Source organism: Sorex araneus, chromosome X (genome assembly GCF_027595985.1).
Source record: "Sorex araneus isolate mSorAra2 chromosome X, mSorAra2.pri, whole genome shotgun sequence".
Lineage (NCBI taxonomy): Eukaryota > Metazoa > Chordata > Mammalia > Eulipotyphla > Soricidae > Sorex > Sorex araneus.
Genome location: NC_073313.1, coordinates 237859359 through 237876385, shown reverse-complemented (window position 1 = coordinate 237876385; position 17027 = coordinate 237859359). Strand labels below are relative to the sequence as shown.

General features: G+C 35.7%; 1 protein-coding gene across 3 annotated transcripts in view; it reads right to left on the bottom strand.

The window, feature by feature from the left end:
- The window catches only part of PARD3B (par-3 family cell polarity regulator beta), a 1223953-nt gene that overhangs the window by 653678 nt on the left and 553248 nt on the right, over window positions 1-17027 (bottom strand). For all 3 annotated transcript variants that reach the window (XM_012933501.2, XM_055122817.1, XM_055122818.1), the window contains exon 4: window positions 4230-4339. In XM_012933501.2, coding sequence (XP_012788955.2) covers window positions 4230-4339 — 110 coding nt within the window. The remainder of the gene's footprint in view (window positions 1-4229; window positions 4340-17027) is intronic.

Genomic DNA, 17027 nt, shown 5'->3' with positions numbered 1-17027 from the left:
TATCTGTACATTAATAAATGTGATATCTTGATTAAGTGGTAGGTTTTTTGCTGTTTATCTAGTGGTACCCATCGTGCTGTTTATCTGATGATACGTTCACTAACAAATACTGAGATTTGGTGACATTTCAATATATACAGAATTTGAAGCTTGCAAAAAACTGATTTTTTTCTCTAATTTAAAAACTTTTAAAAGCTCCTCTACCTTGTTGTTGGGTATACATCGTAAACAATAAATTTGTAAAATTCAGCAAGAAAACAACTTGAAGATTTCCAACTTCTCAAAAAACGAATCTCTGGGCATCAAACAAAACTCTTCTCTCTATAGCGAGCCTAATGAAGTGCAACTAAAAATAACAGTCATCAACTGTGGTTTTAAAGGCAATATTTCAACATAATCAAATGTGTCAAATATTCATCCTTACAGCTTCTTATGCTGGGGGTTATAAGTAAGTCTCATTTCTTGGGAATGATTGAACATAACCCACTTGGGGCTCTGCCATCTGTGAATTACTTACATGTGAACACTCTGTTTAAGAGATGGAAATTTTTATTGTTTTTTTCTTTGGATATTGAAATGCAATGCAATTGTGCAGAGCTTTTTAAGCAATTATTTTTCATAGTTGTTGCTACCTGGCTATATTATCACATACTCCCCATATTTACCATCACTTATTAAATCACAGGAATGAAATAAGATGCAGCTGAAGTTGTGGAGGAAGCATCACAGAGCATTATGGGATCCGAGAGAGAGAAAAACATCTGCAGTCTCCAAGTCTCTACGCCCTAGGCTTAGCTGCTTGCCACAAAGGGCCATCTCAGCAGTTTGTGTGCATGTAAGAATCGTGGTTGTCATGTTCCTGTGCTTTGCTTGAAAGTCTGCTCCTCTTATCACTGAGCAAACAAGAAAAGTCACTACAGTGCTATAGTAGGGCGCCACATAATTTATTATCAGACATGGGTACTTCAAATGGTTGTTGGGGACACTATCAATAAGTTTTTTCAGAATATCAGGCAAAATGCAGAACAGTCCCAGGCAGGCCTAATCAAACAGTTGCCCCAGAGGTGATGGACAACTTACAGTACTTCTCCTAAGGGACTCAAACCATTTCATTAATGCTCTGCTCTTTTTAGTAGAAAAAGAACTGAAACCACAGATGTTATCTTAAGGTTTTAGGTAGCCATGTCTTTAAGAATGTAGATAGATGAAAATACAGTGAAGGATATATTTTATTCAGTCCAATATACCAGCTGCAGTATCATCATAGCATATAGTACTTATAAAATTGTCATCCAGATCTTTATACTTAATGTTTTTATAATTTGATCTTTGAACTCCAGTGCGCATGTTGCACTTGTAATGCACTTCCAGTGTTTAACAGTCACCTGTAGCCACTGGTTATAACACTGGGCAACACAGGCTTGAATAGTCCTGGGAATAAGTGAATGGGGCAAAATAATACACACATACAGATATGTACAAATGTTTTCTCCTCTAGGTAAAAGGAGACACACCTAAATGAATTCATTTACTAATTCTGTCTATGGTTCTCACAGCAGGATGGTTTACACTGACTCCTGACTGAAGTTATTTAGAACATTGAGCAGATAAACACTTAGCTCATATAGTATTTTGAATTACCATGTGAATGCCTTGCATTATACAAGTCTTATTATTGCCCAAAACTTCTAGGACTTTCCCAAGACTAGAATGTGTCCTGCATCCCTAAATCTAATATGAAGACCTATTAGATTTAGCAACAACTTCTATGTACATGGCACTAGAGACAGAAAGAAAAATAAAGCACAATAACTCTATCTTGGAATGCTAAAGCTTGAAGGTTTGCATGGAGATGATCTTATTACTGATGCAAAAGAAGTCTAGGATGTTGTTATTCTGCAAACAAAGCAGAGGACTATATTTTGGGTTTCCGGTTTGCCCTTCATCACCCACCAAGTTTAATGTAAAGAAATAATTAAAGAAGATTTTCCCCTCCCTGTTGATACATGGCAGTTGGAATGTGTTTGATAACTCACCCAGGGTTACAGAAAAAGATTTTGCACTTCACCCTTTCTTCACAGGGTATGCAGTATTTCTGCTAGTAATAATGGATCTCCCTTCAAAAAACTCACTGATTTTGGTAACTATATGTTGGAAAGATGGTGTACCTTACTTCCTTTGGGGAAAGGAAAATAAAAAAAAAATTCAAATTGTCTAAACACAAAGCCTAAGTGACAGAAATGTGATACTAAATATTGGTGGATCTCGACTATAAATGGTGGTAACATATTAATCAGGTGCATTTTCACACAGGAATGTATTTGTACACTGAAAACAAACAATAAATTGTAATATTTCCATTGTGCAATCTTCTCTCATGCTGATATTTATCTTTCTCAAATGCAATATATTTAGGCCTAACATGTGCATTAGACACATAGATTAGACGAATGCAATTTATTTAGATGTAACATGGGCACTAGATTCACACCCATGATGTTTTTGCTCATACTAATCATTAATGTAGAACACATAAACCATATTTTATTAATGTTCCATTAAATAAATTTGCTTAAAAAGGTGGAGAGTGAGAAAGCATTAGACCTAAAATATTTTCAGCACACTTTCCTCCTTATTTACAAAAAAGAAATATGACAAAATATTGCCACACACCTCAAACCAGAAACTAACCAATGATTTAGTCTAGTGAGTCCTTAACTCATGCCCATTGGCAGTGGTTTTTGATAAGAATATTTTATACCAAACTGTGAGAATCCATTTAGCTCACTCAGCATCTAATAGTCCTATGTTCTTTTTTTCTCCTCTAAAATTATTATAGGCAGTGAAACTGAAAATGGCAAAAAAGGCTTGCTTTTAGGAAGCTTTTAAATATGCTTACATTATTGAAGATCAGCTACCAGAATTATCTATAGCTATTAACCTAAATCTAACTCTCAGGCTATTTCAAAGGATAAACTACACTTACTACTCTTCAAAGCTCATCAGATTTTAGCTGAAAGACCCTACAGTGCCATGTGGAAAAAGGACACCATTTCTTTAGGGATCCATTCTTTAACTGAACAACCATGATAAGTATGGCAGATGTAAATATGTCTGATTATAGCACTGTAGCACTGTATCCTATTGTTCATCGATTTGCTCGAGCGGGCACCAGTAATATCTCCATTGAGAGATTTGTTGTCACTGTTTTTGGCATATCGAATACACCACATGAAATGCACCAGTTAAGAGAATGTACAGGTAGCTTGCCAGGCTCTGCAATGCGGGCAGGATACTCTCAGTAGCTTGCGGAGCTCTCCAAGAGGATGGAGGAATCGAACCTGGGTCGGCCACGTGCAAGGCAAATGCCCTACCCATTGTGCTATTTTTCCAGCCCATCTGATTTTAAATAGTATTTATTTATTTGTTTGTTTATTTGTTTATTTATTTACTGACCACACCTGGGTGGTAATCAGGGCTTACTCCTGGCTCTGTATTCAGGGATCACTCCTCAGTGGGCTTGGGGACTATAAAAAATGCCGGGGATCAAACCCAGGTTCACCACATGCAAGACACATGCCCTATCCACTGCAATATCACTCTGGCTCCTGTTTTTTTTTTTAATACTTTTAGACTTTGATGATTCTGGAAACCCAATCTAAATATGATATTGGTATCTTGATATTGGTATGATATTATCTATATATCATGGTATGATCTTATCTATGATATTGGTATCTTGAAATTGTCACCATTAACTTAAAGCATTCAGAAATACCTTTTGAATTGCATGTCAGAAACATGCAAACCGTATTCTGGTCCATTATGAAGCAGAAAGATGAAATGCACCAGTTAAAAGAATGGAGTTTGGAACCAAACCATCTGGATTAAATTCTTGGCTCTGTCACTAGTTGTGACCTTAGAAAAATTACTCAGCCTCCCTTTGCCTCACTTTCATTACCAGCAAAATGAAGATAAAAATGTATTCTTGCCTTTTTACGTTAAAGATTAGATGACGTGGAGTTCTTAAAATGGTGGTTGGCAGATAATTGGTGCCATATAAATGAATGATCACTTTAACTATGTACTAGTAATAGGTACTATTATAACAAATACTATATTTCCTACCCAAAGATCCTTATTACAAACTTACTTAAGAAGGCAATGTCACAGCTTATGGATTGGGCCCTTTGATCTTTCATTAGAAATGTGAACGGCAGGATACCTACAGGAATAACAGGTTTCAGACTCTGGCCACCGGGGTGTGAAGTGCTTGTCTGGGCATCAGCAGGTGGACCGGGTGCTGGGTCACTGCTCCTCCTCACCAGCAGTGGTGTGCCTGGACGACAGAACGAGAGGTGAGAGGTCAAGGAACCCTGGAGGGTGAGAGTGCATGGCACCATGCAATTTAATTAAAAAGCTTTACAACATCCTTTAGTATAAAAACATTCTCTTTCTAAGGATGCTTGTAAATTAATCCACTTAATGATCTTTTGTAAGTCATTTATAGCATGACACGTGGAAACAAAGAGCTTGCAACTTGTCGCTTTCCCCATACTTGCCTTATGAAACAAGTCATTGTACATAGGGAGTAATTTACACAATGACAAAGTTGAAGGGGTGCAATCTAAACAATTATCAGATTGTTTCGATAGAAAAATAGATTTGAATATTTTTAAAAAATTATCCAGGAAAGAAATGAAAAGCTTTTATGTCAATGCACCCTGTTATTCAGTAGAGGCAGAAGTTCAGCTATTATTGGCATTGAGTATATCCCAATCTTGGGAATGATGAGATAGTCTGAAATAAATTATTTGCTTAGGTTTTAGCATTAATGTCTATTTAAGCACACAAAGATATTGATTTCATTCTCTTTTCTCCTAAAGTAGATAAAACTGATAAGAAAAATAAGTTAGAAGTCTAAAAATATATCCTGCTCATTTTTTAATTTAATGAAAGCTTCCTCTATTAAATATTTGTCTCAGTTATTAAATTCTGAAAACAGATCATATTATTAGAAGGTTCAATGAAATTCAACCTTACCAGAGATAGTGGCCTAACTACTGTGCCTACAATTAGGCCTAAAACAATTTGTTTCATACAAAATTGGGCACTATACAGGAAAAGCCTTAAAAATGCGGTTTAAAATGCTCATACAAAAATTAACTTTTATTATTTGCTTGCTTGTGAGGGAGTGCAAAACATTTGAAAGGCATAAATTTAGCAGTTAAACTTTCCATGTATCACTATTCTGAAAATAATTCCCAAACTCCCTACCTATTACAGTTTAAAAGATCAATGTTTCATATCTTACTTTAAATTGTAATAATAAAAACTAAATATATTTGAAGCTATGTATACATATGCTGTGTATAGCAACCTCAGCATTGTTATTTTTTATATAAAACAAAGAATAATATTTTTCTTCTTTTATTCTGATAGAAGTCACTTTGAAAATAACTTTTAAATAAGAAATTAGCTTACTACTTAAGGTAAAACACTTTGACAAAAGGAATAATAAAATCCAAATTTTTGTTACTTCTTTTTATTTAATACAGACATCACTATATTATTCCCCACCTCCTTTATCTCCTTCTAAAACAAATAAGCAAATATAAAATAAAAAATCCAATAGTTGACAATTGTTCTGTGAAATATTAAACAAAACCAAACCAACAAAAATGAAGAGGAAAAAGAAAAACATATCTTAAAATCTTAATATAGTTCCTGTACCACGTCAATTCTTTTCATTCTTTCAGGTGATCTTAAAAATTTCTCAAGTTAAATCCCTGAATTACAATTTATAGTACATGAACAAGATATTGTAAACATAACATCCTTACATTCTTAGAAGCAATCTTTTTTTTTTTCTTTTTGGGTCACACCCGGAGATGCACAGTGGTTACTCCTGGCTCATGCACTCAGGATTTCCTCCTGAAGGTGCTCTGGGGACCATATGGGATGCTGGGAATCAAACCTACGTCTATCGCATGCAAGACAAACACCTGGCCCGCTGTGCTATTGCTCCAGATCCAATCCATTATTTTTTAAATCAAGAGAACATCAAACTCAGTGAAACTGATTTATTGCCAAGCATTCAATCCAAACATCTCCAATGAAAAAGAAATAATTAAAGAAAAAAGTAATACCAGAAAACGACACCAAAATAAAAATATATGCTGGTTCAGGGCACATAAATTGAACAACTGGCAATTTAATTATATTTTAAAGTTGATATTATATATATATAGGTACATATATCTGTAATACATACATGCATATCTATGCGATGGTTCATTTATAAGGATATTTTACACCAAATTGGGTGGATCCATTTAGCATAGGTATATATATGTACATATGTACATACATACCCACCATAATATAACTGGATATACAGAGAGAATATATGAGAAGCCTAGACTCATTTCAATTAAAGGTGATCTTTTCTTAAGTAATAAGAAACTTTTTCTTAAAGAAGTCACACTAGTCTCCTGCCGCCGAGATGTGATCCCGGGGTCCGCACGTGTGTGTGGCCTCTCCGCAGCTGCAGGAGCGTGAATCCAGACCAGCTAAACTACTTTCGGCATGGGCAGCTCCTCGCAGAGTGCCTCCAGCCTGAGAACTAAGCCTCGGCCCCGTGCCCGCCAAGGAGGGGAAAGGTATTTCTCTCTCTGGCCTCTTGCTTACCGGGGCTGAAGGTCGTGGTGACCGCCATATTATGACGACCACAGATGGGGTTTACAAGCTTGCAATGATCCAATATCTGGAAGAAATCTCCCTGGACTTAGTTGTTAAAGTACAGAAATCCAAAGCCGCGTGACCTCATTTCTCTTCACAACAGGTCTGGCTCTAGTGGGGTACTCCTAACAATAATGGTGAGGTTTGTGTTGAAATAGTGAATGTAACCTAAGTAAACAGAAAGTAAAGTGAAACTTATCAGTTACAAGGCAGGGGGGAGGTGGGAGGGGGCAGGATGGGAGGTGTACTCTGTGAGTTTTTTTTTTTTTTTTTTGGTGGTGGGATATGGGCATTGGTGAAGGGATGGTTGTTTCAGCATTGTATAACTGAGACTTAAGCCCAAAAGCATTGAAATTTTCCACATGGTGATTAAATACAATAAAATTCTTATAAAAAAAAGAAGTCACACTAGTTTCCTTTCAACTTTAAGCAATGTCCACGAGTCCTGATTTATTTTTAATATATACTTTTTATTACTAAATATTATAATAATTTTGTAATAAATATTCGTGTCTGTACATTCAATCAACAAACTACATAATAACAAGTATACAGAAGAAGACAGTTAATTTTTGTTTCTGTGTACCAATAATTTAGAGCATTAACTGAAACAAAACTTTTAGACAACTACATAATTTAAACATATGTAATATTCTCACTTATTAGGAATAACTTTGCTCTTATCAACTTTTCCATATTCTACATTTGAATGGCTCCTATGGAGGCATCTAATTTTTCTTTGGCAGTCTCAATGTGTTAATAACAAGTATAAATTATTTCATATTAGAATTGATAATGAACATCTTTAAATATGATGTGCTAGCTTAGATTTTTAAACACCCATTCCTTGGAAATAAAAAACTGTATCTTTTGGTAATTACCAGACCCCATTTCAAGGTGACTATAAAGGAGGATACAAAGTAGCCACTAAGCAGGTTGAAATGTACGTTCCATACAAATAAAGAATTCCGTGAAAAACTGGTAATGATAATCATGTCATGTCAATACAGGTGAGAGTCAAGAGTGCTTTAAAGCCAAGAGGTTGAATTTCACCTTTCCAGGACATCGGACAGCTTGGTGATGGTTTCATATAAAACCTGGTAATTATGGGGCTGGAGTGATGGTACAGAAGGTAAGGCATTTACCAGGTATGTGCTGAGTTGAATTTGATCCCAGATACACCACGAGTGACCCCTGAGTGCAGAGCCCGAAGTAAGCCCTGAGTATGTCCAGGTGAATGACCCAAAGTAAAAATAATAACTAAAGCCTATGTTAAAACACATGATAGAACTGGTGGGGAGCTGAGATACAGTGAAATATGTGTTAGGCAGCAGACATAGCACAGCAGGTTGGGTACTTGCCTTGCCCAGGGCTGACGCAGGTTTAGTGCCCTGCATCCCAGATGGTCTCCTGAGCACTGCCAGGGGTGATCCCTGAGTGGGGTGTGGCCCACTAACCCTCAAAAAATAAAACATAAAAGGTACAAAACACTGCCCAGTACATAAATGTTTATGACGAAGATTCCTCTTCACCAATGTAAAGGAGACACTGGTATTTCAATTGTTATAAGACGTGCCATCCATCTAAAAAGCTGAACTCCTGAAAGTCAGGTCCATTTTCATGTAATAATATTCAAATTAGACTAGTAATTTTATTTCTGTCAAACCAGGTATAGTTTTAAAAAAATATCAAGTGTGTTTTTGTTTTTTTTTCATCTTTAGAATTTTTATTTCTAGGAAAAACAGATATAAAAGAATTAAAACACTCACAGATTACATGAAACAGGTTTTAACACTTTTGAAATCTAGTAAGGTCAGGACTTGGTTGATGCCTGGTGACAAAGCTTTACATGAAATATAGTTATCTCAATAGCATGCATTTTCATTCATTGGACAGACTAACAATATAGTTAGGAAAAGTTGACTAGTTGCTTTCCCACATTTTCCATGCAATTCTCCATTCTCAGGAAGTACTAAAGCCAAAGGGACTATTCTTAGCCACTTAGATTCTAAAGCGACTCACTTTTTTTTTTGAAACTAGTTTGGAATTCCAGCAAGAAAGCCTGTTTTTTTTTACATTTACCAAGTACAAGGTACTGTCAGGATGACATTCCAGATTAACCCATTTTAACTTTTTGCTAAGTAGCTCTAGAAATTTTAGTTATCTAAATTCTCAGATATCAAATAAGATACTCGTAAGATAAGTTTTGCAACCAAAATTATAACTCTAGAAACTCATGTTCTAAACTAAACCATTACTCTTTGAACCTGTTTTTATTTACCATAATATTTCAACTCACATTCTAACAATCCAATGCAGATACAAACAAATATATATATTGACATACCAGCATAAGAAAACTTGAACCAATTTTTTTTTTTGTTTCTTGAGTCATACCTAGTGATTCTCAGGCCTTATTCTTGGCTCTGTGCTCAGGAATCATTCCTGGTGGTACTCATAGGATTGATACATGGCGTTGGGATCAAACATTTGCTCGAAATCCGAATGTCTTACCTGCTATGTTATCTTTGGCTCAAAATAAATTATTTTAAAGGGAAAAGTAGAACGAGAAAGGACCTCAAAACGGAAACATATGCTATTTATTAGTACTAGTAAGCTAAAATGCTATTCACAATTTACTCTTAATATTGAGAAAACATTTTAATTGAATGACCAAAGTCCAAAAGTTATGTTCAAGGAATAATTGTGCCCTTTGAAGTCATTGTTTAAAAACTATTTGCCACAAATTTAAATACATACACAGAGTTTTATACAACTGAACTATGATTTACCACACAATGAAATATTTCAGGGCCCATCAGGAACTATTTAAAAATTATTAATATGGTACTTGCTCTAGGTTTTAGGGAAGGGTTTGTGGGTGGGGAAACTGTTTTAACACACAGTTCACAATGCCTTCTTGCAATGTATGTGTGTGTGTTTGGTGTGGATGTTAATCTATGGATACTGGATTTGCCAGTGAATTTGTAGACTGTACTGGAACAAATTTTGTTTTATTTATCTAGATACACTGAAACCTAATGAAAGTCAATGAGAACGCAAGAATGAACTATGCCTTGAAATATAAGTATTTCTGATTTGGCATTTAGCTGTTGATGGCTCTGTCCTTACCAGATAAGATGTCCCTATGTCAAGAAAGCACCAGCCATGTGTACATGAAGGTCTTGTCTAATTCGCCGGAAAAAAAAAAAACAGCTTATTGATATTTCTTTAAGAAGTTGATTACATCAAAAGCACTAGCCTTGAGCCAACCAGAACTGAAGTCCATTCACAGGTGCCATACATGTTAGTACCCAATTCTCAATCTTTTTTAAATGACAATAAAACTAAAAATCAAAAAGTTACAGTTATATGTCCAAATATCCCCCAAAATGTAAATAATGGAGATCAGAGGAAAGTCACCTATTTTAGCATGGCAGAAATATATTGAAAAAAGAATTGATGGGTGTGGCCCGCAAGCCAAAAAAAGCAATAACTTCTTGAAAGGTTTGAACCACTCTATTAATGAATAATAGATATACCAAAGCCAACACAAAACTAAGATGTAAATTATGTAAATGAAAGTTTTGGTTATTAAAACACACACACAGATCATTCTTTGTAGGATGACATTGCTTTGTCCTTTCCCCCCTTAACACAAGGAGCTTAGGTTCATCCCAGTCACACCCATTAAGGTGCTCCAGAGTCACTCCCATTCCTTTGTTTAGCTGTAACCACTTCTCTATGCTCTCTTCCCCAGAACAATTAATCAGCTTTCCCCCTAATCTGACTCTGTTAATTTGTAAAGTCAGACCTTTCTAGGACACTGAATTTATATTATAAATTAATATTGCCTTTCTCCTCTCCTTATGCCTTTTGAATAATCTACTTTAAAGAAATGTCCTTTTTGTATAGACTTAAGAAGACAATATTATGCTTTTGTAACTTGGGACTTAATTGGCTTCGAATATTATTCATTCCTGGGCATCTGCTTTTTCCACTTAAGCCTCAGTTGCCCTCAGTTCCTAGCACCTCAAAAGCAGGGTCCTGACAAGGGATGGGACGGATCCAGGGCAAGCGGTGAGTTATGTGCTATCCTGGCAATGAGATGGGCCTGGCCAAAGTGCCTAATTCTTAACTATAAGTTAAGAGCTTGATCATGGACGAATGCAATCATGATCCAAAAGTAATGACGAGACTAGGACCCTGCTAGGGATAGGAAAGACTGATCTGGCCTGAGCACTGTAGTGTGAGATTGAGATGGCCCCAGGAGAGAAATTCTACAAGCTTTAATGCATTTTTTATTGTGTCCATACAAAATGATTAATATTATGAATGCTTATATGTTTGCTGGACCAGGAGAGGAGAAACATACTCATGGGATTCTGCCCTTGGGTGGTTCATGCAGCTGAAAGAGAATCTGTCCTAGAAGCAGCATCCCCTGAGGGAAAGAACTTTACCCTTATTGATTGTGACCACACCTATGTGTAAGCCCCAACCCCCTCATGCTGGGAGCATTTAACTAGGCTGTAAGAGTGAGTTGAGGGGCCAGATCCAGAGATCCAGAGAGAGATCCAGAGCCAGGAGAGAAGCAGAGAGACAGAATGAAATAAAACTGATCGAACAACCAGTTTGGCCTTCTTCCTTCCATTGCCTGCCCTTGACCAACAGCCACACACAGCGGTTTCAGAGCACTGAACAGGGGCGGTGAGACAGAGCCGCCCAGAGAGCCCACGAGTGCACATGCCCGTCGGCATGCTTTAGTTTTTTACAATTCTTAATGGCAAGCTATTCATACAGTTTGGGAGGTAGGAAGATTACGTACGCAGTGATAAAGATTGAAATCAAACCAGAAAAAGCATTCCTATGTGATACAGTGGGCAGAGAAAATAATGGCTTCAAACATGAAGCCCTGCTTTAAAATCTCAAAGTCACATCCTATAGACTGTATTATTAGTTGGAGCAGGAATTTATTTAAATACATTTAATGATTCTCCTGGGTAGAACTGGAAGGCCAGCTTGTCATCAATATTGGTGATTTCATATGAGGACACTGACAGTTGGACACTACAGAAGTCCAGGTAAAGTGCTGACAAGGCATTCTATAAGAACCAGAAGGTCTTCAAGATTGAAGAGAACTGGAGGGGCAAGGTTCAAGAAGCTGAAGGAACAAAACGAGTTTGACATAAATATGTGGATATGACTTCCAGAGATACAGTGCAAAGAGATGAGGCTGGAGGAAGGAAACCTGCCTTCTGAAGTCTAGACCCCTGCTCCTGGCTCTGTGTAACCCCCAGGAGGCTGCTCCAGCCTGAGCCCACCAGAAATTCATATCTCTGCAAAATGTATTCATGCCTACTCTTTTGAGAGACTTGGGCAAGATCAATATATCTGTTCAATTTCTTGTTCAAGGACTCATTGGTCCCCTCTACTCCAGCCCCCAACAATCCACCTCTCTTATTTGTACTTTTTACTTTATTCTTTGTCATATGGTACAGGTCAAATGGAAAATGTACGTGTTACTGAGCTCGAATAGGAAAACTAAAGTAAGAAATTTAGGTCATAAATCTCTTGGACTTGATTTCTACTCTAGTTTTGTCTACCTCTATTGTGGGATCACATTCTAGGAAGCGAGGTGTGAGGAAGAAAGAGGAAAGATACCTCTTCAAAACAAAAATAATTATTTGAATCTATAAAGGTCAGAAGAAAGGTTTAGATAGCAAGATACAAAATAAAGTAGGTGGAAGAGAGGTCATTAAAAAACATTCTCCCATAGTAACATGGGGCTACCCAGTGAGATGCTTGATCCACGAGCAATACAGACTAATGTGTCTCCCAGAGAGAGTGGTTTCTTCCTCAGGCGATTTAAATGCTTTTAGGCATAAAGACAATACAATAAAGACAATACAAATGCTTGTATTGTCTTCTAATAATTCTGTTACTATCTCCATTTGAAATAAGGTATTTTAAACTGGTACATCCATTGGATTTTGGAAACAACTTACTATGTTTCTTTGTGAATAGTTTATGGACATCAGAATTGGCTTCTCTGATGCTGACATCTCCACCACAGTGAAATCTGGAGACCCCTACAGAAATTGGTAATGATACCAGTGGCAGTACAATTTATGGAAAAGTACCAAGAAGAGATCCCTTTCCCTCCAGGAGTGCCTGATTAGGTTTGTGCCGGGCTGTGATGAATGCAGCAGCTGTGACATGCTTCTAGCCACAGTGATGGAAAAACCACACAAGAGAAACCAAGTTAAATTTTAGCAGAATTTTAGCTGTCCAAATACTTTAGTCTTAAATATCACTCCATTAGGAAAGTGACTCCCAGTATTGCCATAAACAGAGCAAAGAAGTTCAAGTTGACTAGCAGTGCCATTTTTCTTTCATTTTTGGATTGCAGAAACACAGCTCTGCTCAGCACATAATGGGGCAAATGCACGTAATTCACAGACTAGTCACTAACCACACAATAGATATGAATGAACACATATGTGATAAAATATCTCTGAGTATTTGGAAAACCACTCAAATTGGAATGCCATGCCATAAAAAAAAAAACTAGTAGCGGGGTTTTAAACTGACTTTTATTGGGAATTATACTTTCCTCTGAAGATGATTATGCCTTCAACTTGAAGTTTATTGTTGTTATATTCTCAAGGGTACTTTTTTTTCTATCGATGTTTTCACATTTATCCATTTGTCACATACAAATCTACAGTTTCCATGTTGCTGAAACAATTTTAGTCTATCAATTTACTCATGCTATTTAAAGTCAGTTAATGCCATGTCTTAGACATGCACCAGGTTCTAAGTGTTATGTTAAGAACCATGACAAGCAATAAAGAAACAAGACTCACTGCATGAGTTTCAAAGTGTTGATGGAAAAAAAATCACAAGCAGTCATTCTTTAAATTACAGTAAACACACAATATCTATTGATTTCTTTTTTAAAAAGAGAAATGGAAAACTGGAGGAGAGTCAGCTAGAAAGGAGATTCAGTATGAATAAAGGTCTTAATCTTTGCAAGGTACTCTTTAGAAAGAAAAAAATGGCAACTGAATTTAAAAATTCACAGAAAGACTTTGAAACTGAGTCTTTGTTGAAATAAAGTTGAAATGAAGACCCTTGACTGTGCAACATCTACCTCCAATACTTGCTTGGGCATTACAGGATCCTATTTGTTTTTCCCAATATCCTACTTCTATTGCTTATATCTAGTGCTACATTCTTGCCCATGAGCTATAAGCTGTATTGATTCATCTGCCATACTCTAAAAATGTTATTTTTTCAGGCTACTCTCAGGGTGTATGCTGACACTATCATCTAAATGATAATTCTAATATTTCAGTTAGTTGTATCTCTGTTCATTAAAGTATAGGCCATTTCTACTTCCAGGGAATACTGAGATACAAATTTGCTATGGAAGTAATGAATCTTATGTTTATATCCCCTCATTTGAATGCACCTCTATTAAGATCCTAGCTGGACTTTTAACAACAAGGTCACATGATTATGTGATTTGTGAATTTTAGGATGAGTAAATGATCTTTATGTCAATCAGGCATCATTTCTGTTAACTGTGATGTCTTCTTTATCACACTCTCATTCATTTTAGGAGATCTGAGTGTGTCCAAAAAATATTTTTAGGATTAAATGAAAATGAAGCTGGAGATACAATTCTTTTAAATATACAAAACTACAATTGTTCTCAGATACATCTGTGAGCAGTTACATTATTGTTATCCCTACTAGGAAAATTGATACATCTTTATTATTCACTGTGCTGACACACTCAGCTTTGTGATCCACAGGCACAAGCTCATATACTGAAAGGTATACTGAAATGACTGTGATCCCCCCCTTTTTTTTTGCATCCATGTTAGAGTACCACAAGATAAATAAGATTTGAAATGTGCAAAGCCAAACTTCAAAAACAGAAAATTCCTTCACTTCACTCACCCAATGTATAAAAAAAGTATATAGTTATTCAGATCACTGAGTTCTGATAGTTGGTAAAAAAAATAAAATCTCTCCCATAGGAAAATTATTTGAAAATATTACACATAATTAAAATTCCTTACTCAAATAAGATACAAACTTGCAGCAGTTTCACAGATTTCATGAAAGTATGTGTGAAGTATCATGTTTTACATCTCAAAAGCAAAAACTTTAATTAACCATAATAGAAGAAAGACTGATATATCTATTTATTCAATGTATGAAAATATTACATATGCAGATTATATCAGGAAACATGTAGTCAAAATCATAAAAATATAATAATTTTGTTATTGCTATTGTTAATTAACAAACTATTTTCATATTTTGACATTTTTAGGATATTACCTTCATTAAATTTGAAATTTGTGATTTTTTTTCTTATTATAACTAACCATTTGAGGGTATTTATAACTATATTTTCTATCTTAAATAACAGTCTCCTCAAATCACATGCTTTGAAAGCCCCACAAGGGCAGCAAGAATAATACAGTGGATGGGGTACTTGCCTCGCATGTGGCCAAACAAGGTCCTGTCCCTGGTGCCAAATACAATCTCTCAAGCCCCTGAAAACTGTTAGGTGTGACCCCAGTACCACCCCCCTGACCCCCCAAAAAAGAGAAAAAAATAAAGTTCTACTTAATGTGGGTCTGATTGTCTCTTTATTGGGATTTCATGTGCTGTTCTGTTTTATAATAGAGTTAAGTTTTTATTATTTCCTCTTAGTTTACTCAATGAATATGATGAAATGTCTGAAATACACTAGAGTGTCTTCTAAGCACACTGAACAGGGTAAATCGACAACACAAATAGAAAACAACACAATGCCAACACACACTACACATTATATACAATACAAATATTAAGTGACACAATGTAAAATCCCGATCTTGTAGGGGTTGTCAGTATCTGGAGAAGGACAGATAATAAATACATCTACAAGTAAATGAGGGTATTTAAGATTAGAACAAAACAAATTCTTTGGACTATGAGAAAGAGACAGAAGGTGGGACCTCCAACTGTGAGCTCTCTGAGAAAATGTGACTCACTGCTCTCTGTTGCCATCACTTAGGATAGGCAGCCCTAAAGGGCACTTAACATATCATGCTGAGTTGAGTAAAAAAAAAAAAATAAAAGGAACTGTAGAAACAAAGATGAATCTCTAAATTCAGAAATTTGGGAATCTGAAATGCTCTACACAAAGGTACTTCCTTTGTTCAAAAAAAAAAAATACCAACAACAAAGTTTGTGCCTCCTGATATGTAAATAAATAAATAAATTGTGATTGCCAGGTTTGTTTCCCTTCACCAACATTTTTTTTCTTCAGCATTAACATTTATTTTAAAACAAACACTATTCACACTAATGAAGCATATGTTATCACCCTTGTAATTTAATGATAAATGAGCATAAAAGTGCCATCAACACCAATGCTAAACAAATCCAGGAGATCTTCTGTAATGTTGACTACAATACTGACAACTACTTTGGTCTATGAAGGAATCTATTGCCTAGTGAATTGAATTTTTATTTTCCTACAATTGATCCTCTTAGAGTCTTGGCCTTTATGATGCTAATCTATATTCATAAGGTTTAGACAACTCATAGAATCTACATAACAACTCAAATATTTAAGGCAGGTAGATGAGCATGTGGCTTTAAAAACTACATCTTAAAGGCGGACATCCAGTCAATGATACTGATAAGATTTGTTCAGGAAGAAAATAAGCATGTGAATCAATTAAGTAAAGGAGAAAGTGACTAAAGACAATAAAGCATCTGATTCAAAAAAACATCTTCACTTCACAAAGGAAGCTTTAATTTGATCTATTCAAATAGTGAGATTTCCAAAGACAAATTATCTATATGGCATTTTCTTTTCAAGTACTGAAGAACAGTTAAGATGTATTTGGGGGGAAAACATGTAGTGTGTGAATACATGAAAAATACATAAAAATAAGTATCTACAAAATAAAATAAAAATAGTTTATGCTCCAAACCTAGTGTACATTATTTCTAATGGTTTCCTTAATTTGCTAATGAAATAAAATAAGATGAAACTTTTATTTTCAATTAAGACGACTTTGTCTAGGAAATATGAAATAGAGAAGAAGGAAAGAAGAGGGAATTTTATGAAGTCAAAGACAGGAATTTAGACACTCCAACATGACTGGCAGGAAATTCCAAAGTGGAATGTACCTGAAGTGAGTCTTTTTATGTGCAAAGTAGAGGGGAGTCTGGACATAGGTGGATTATTTAATTCTACATGGAACACATTT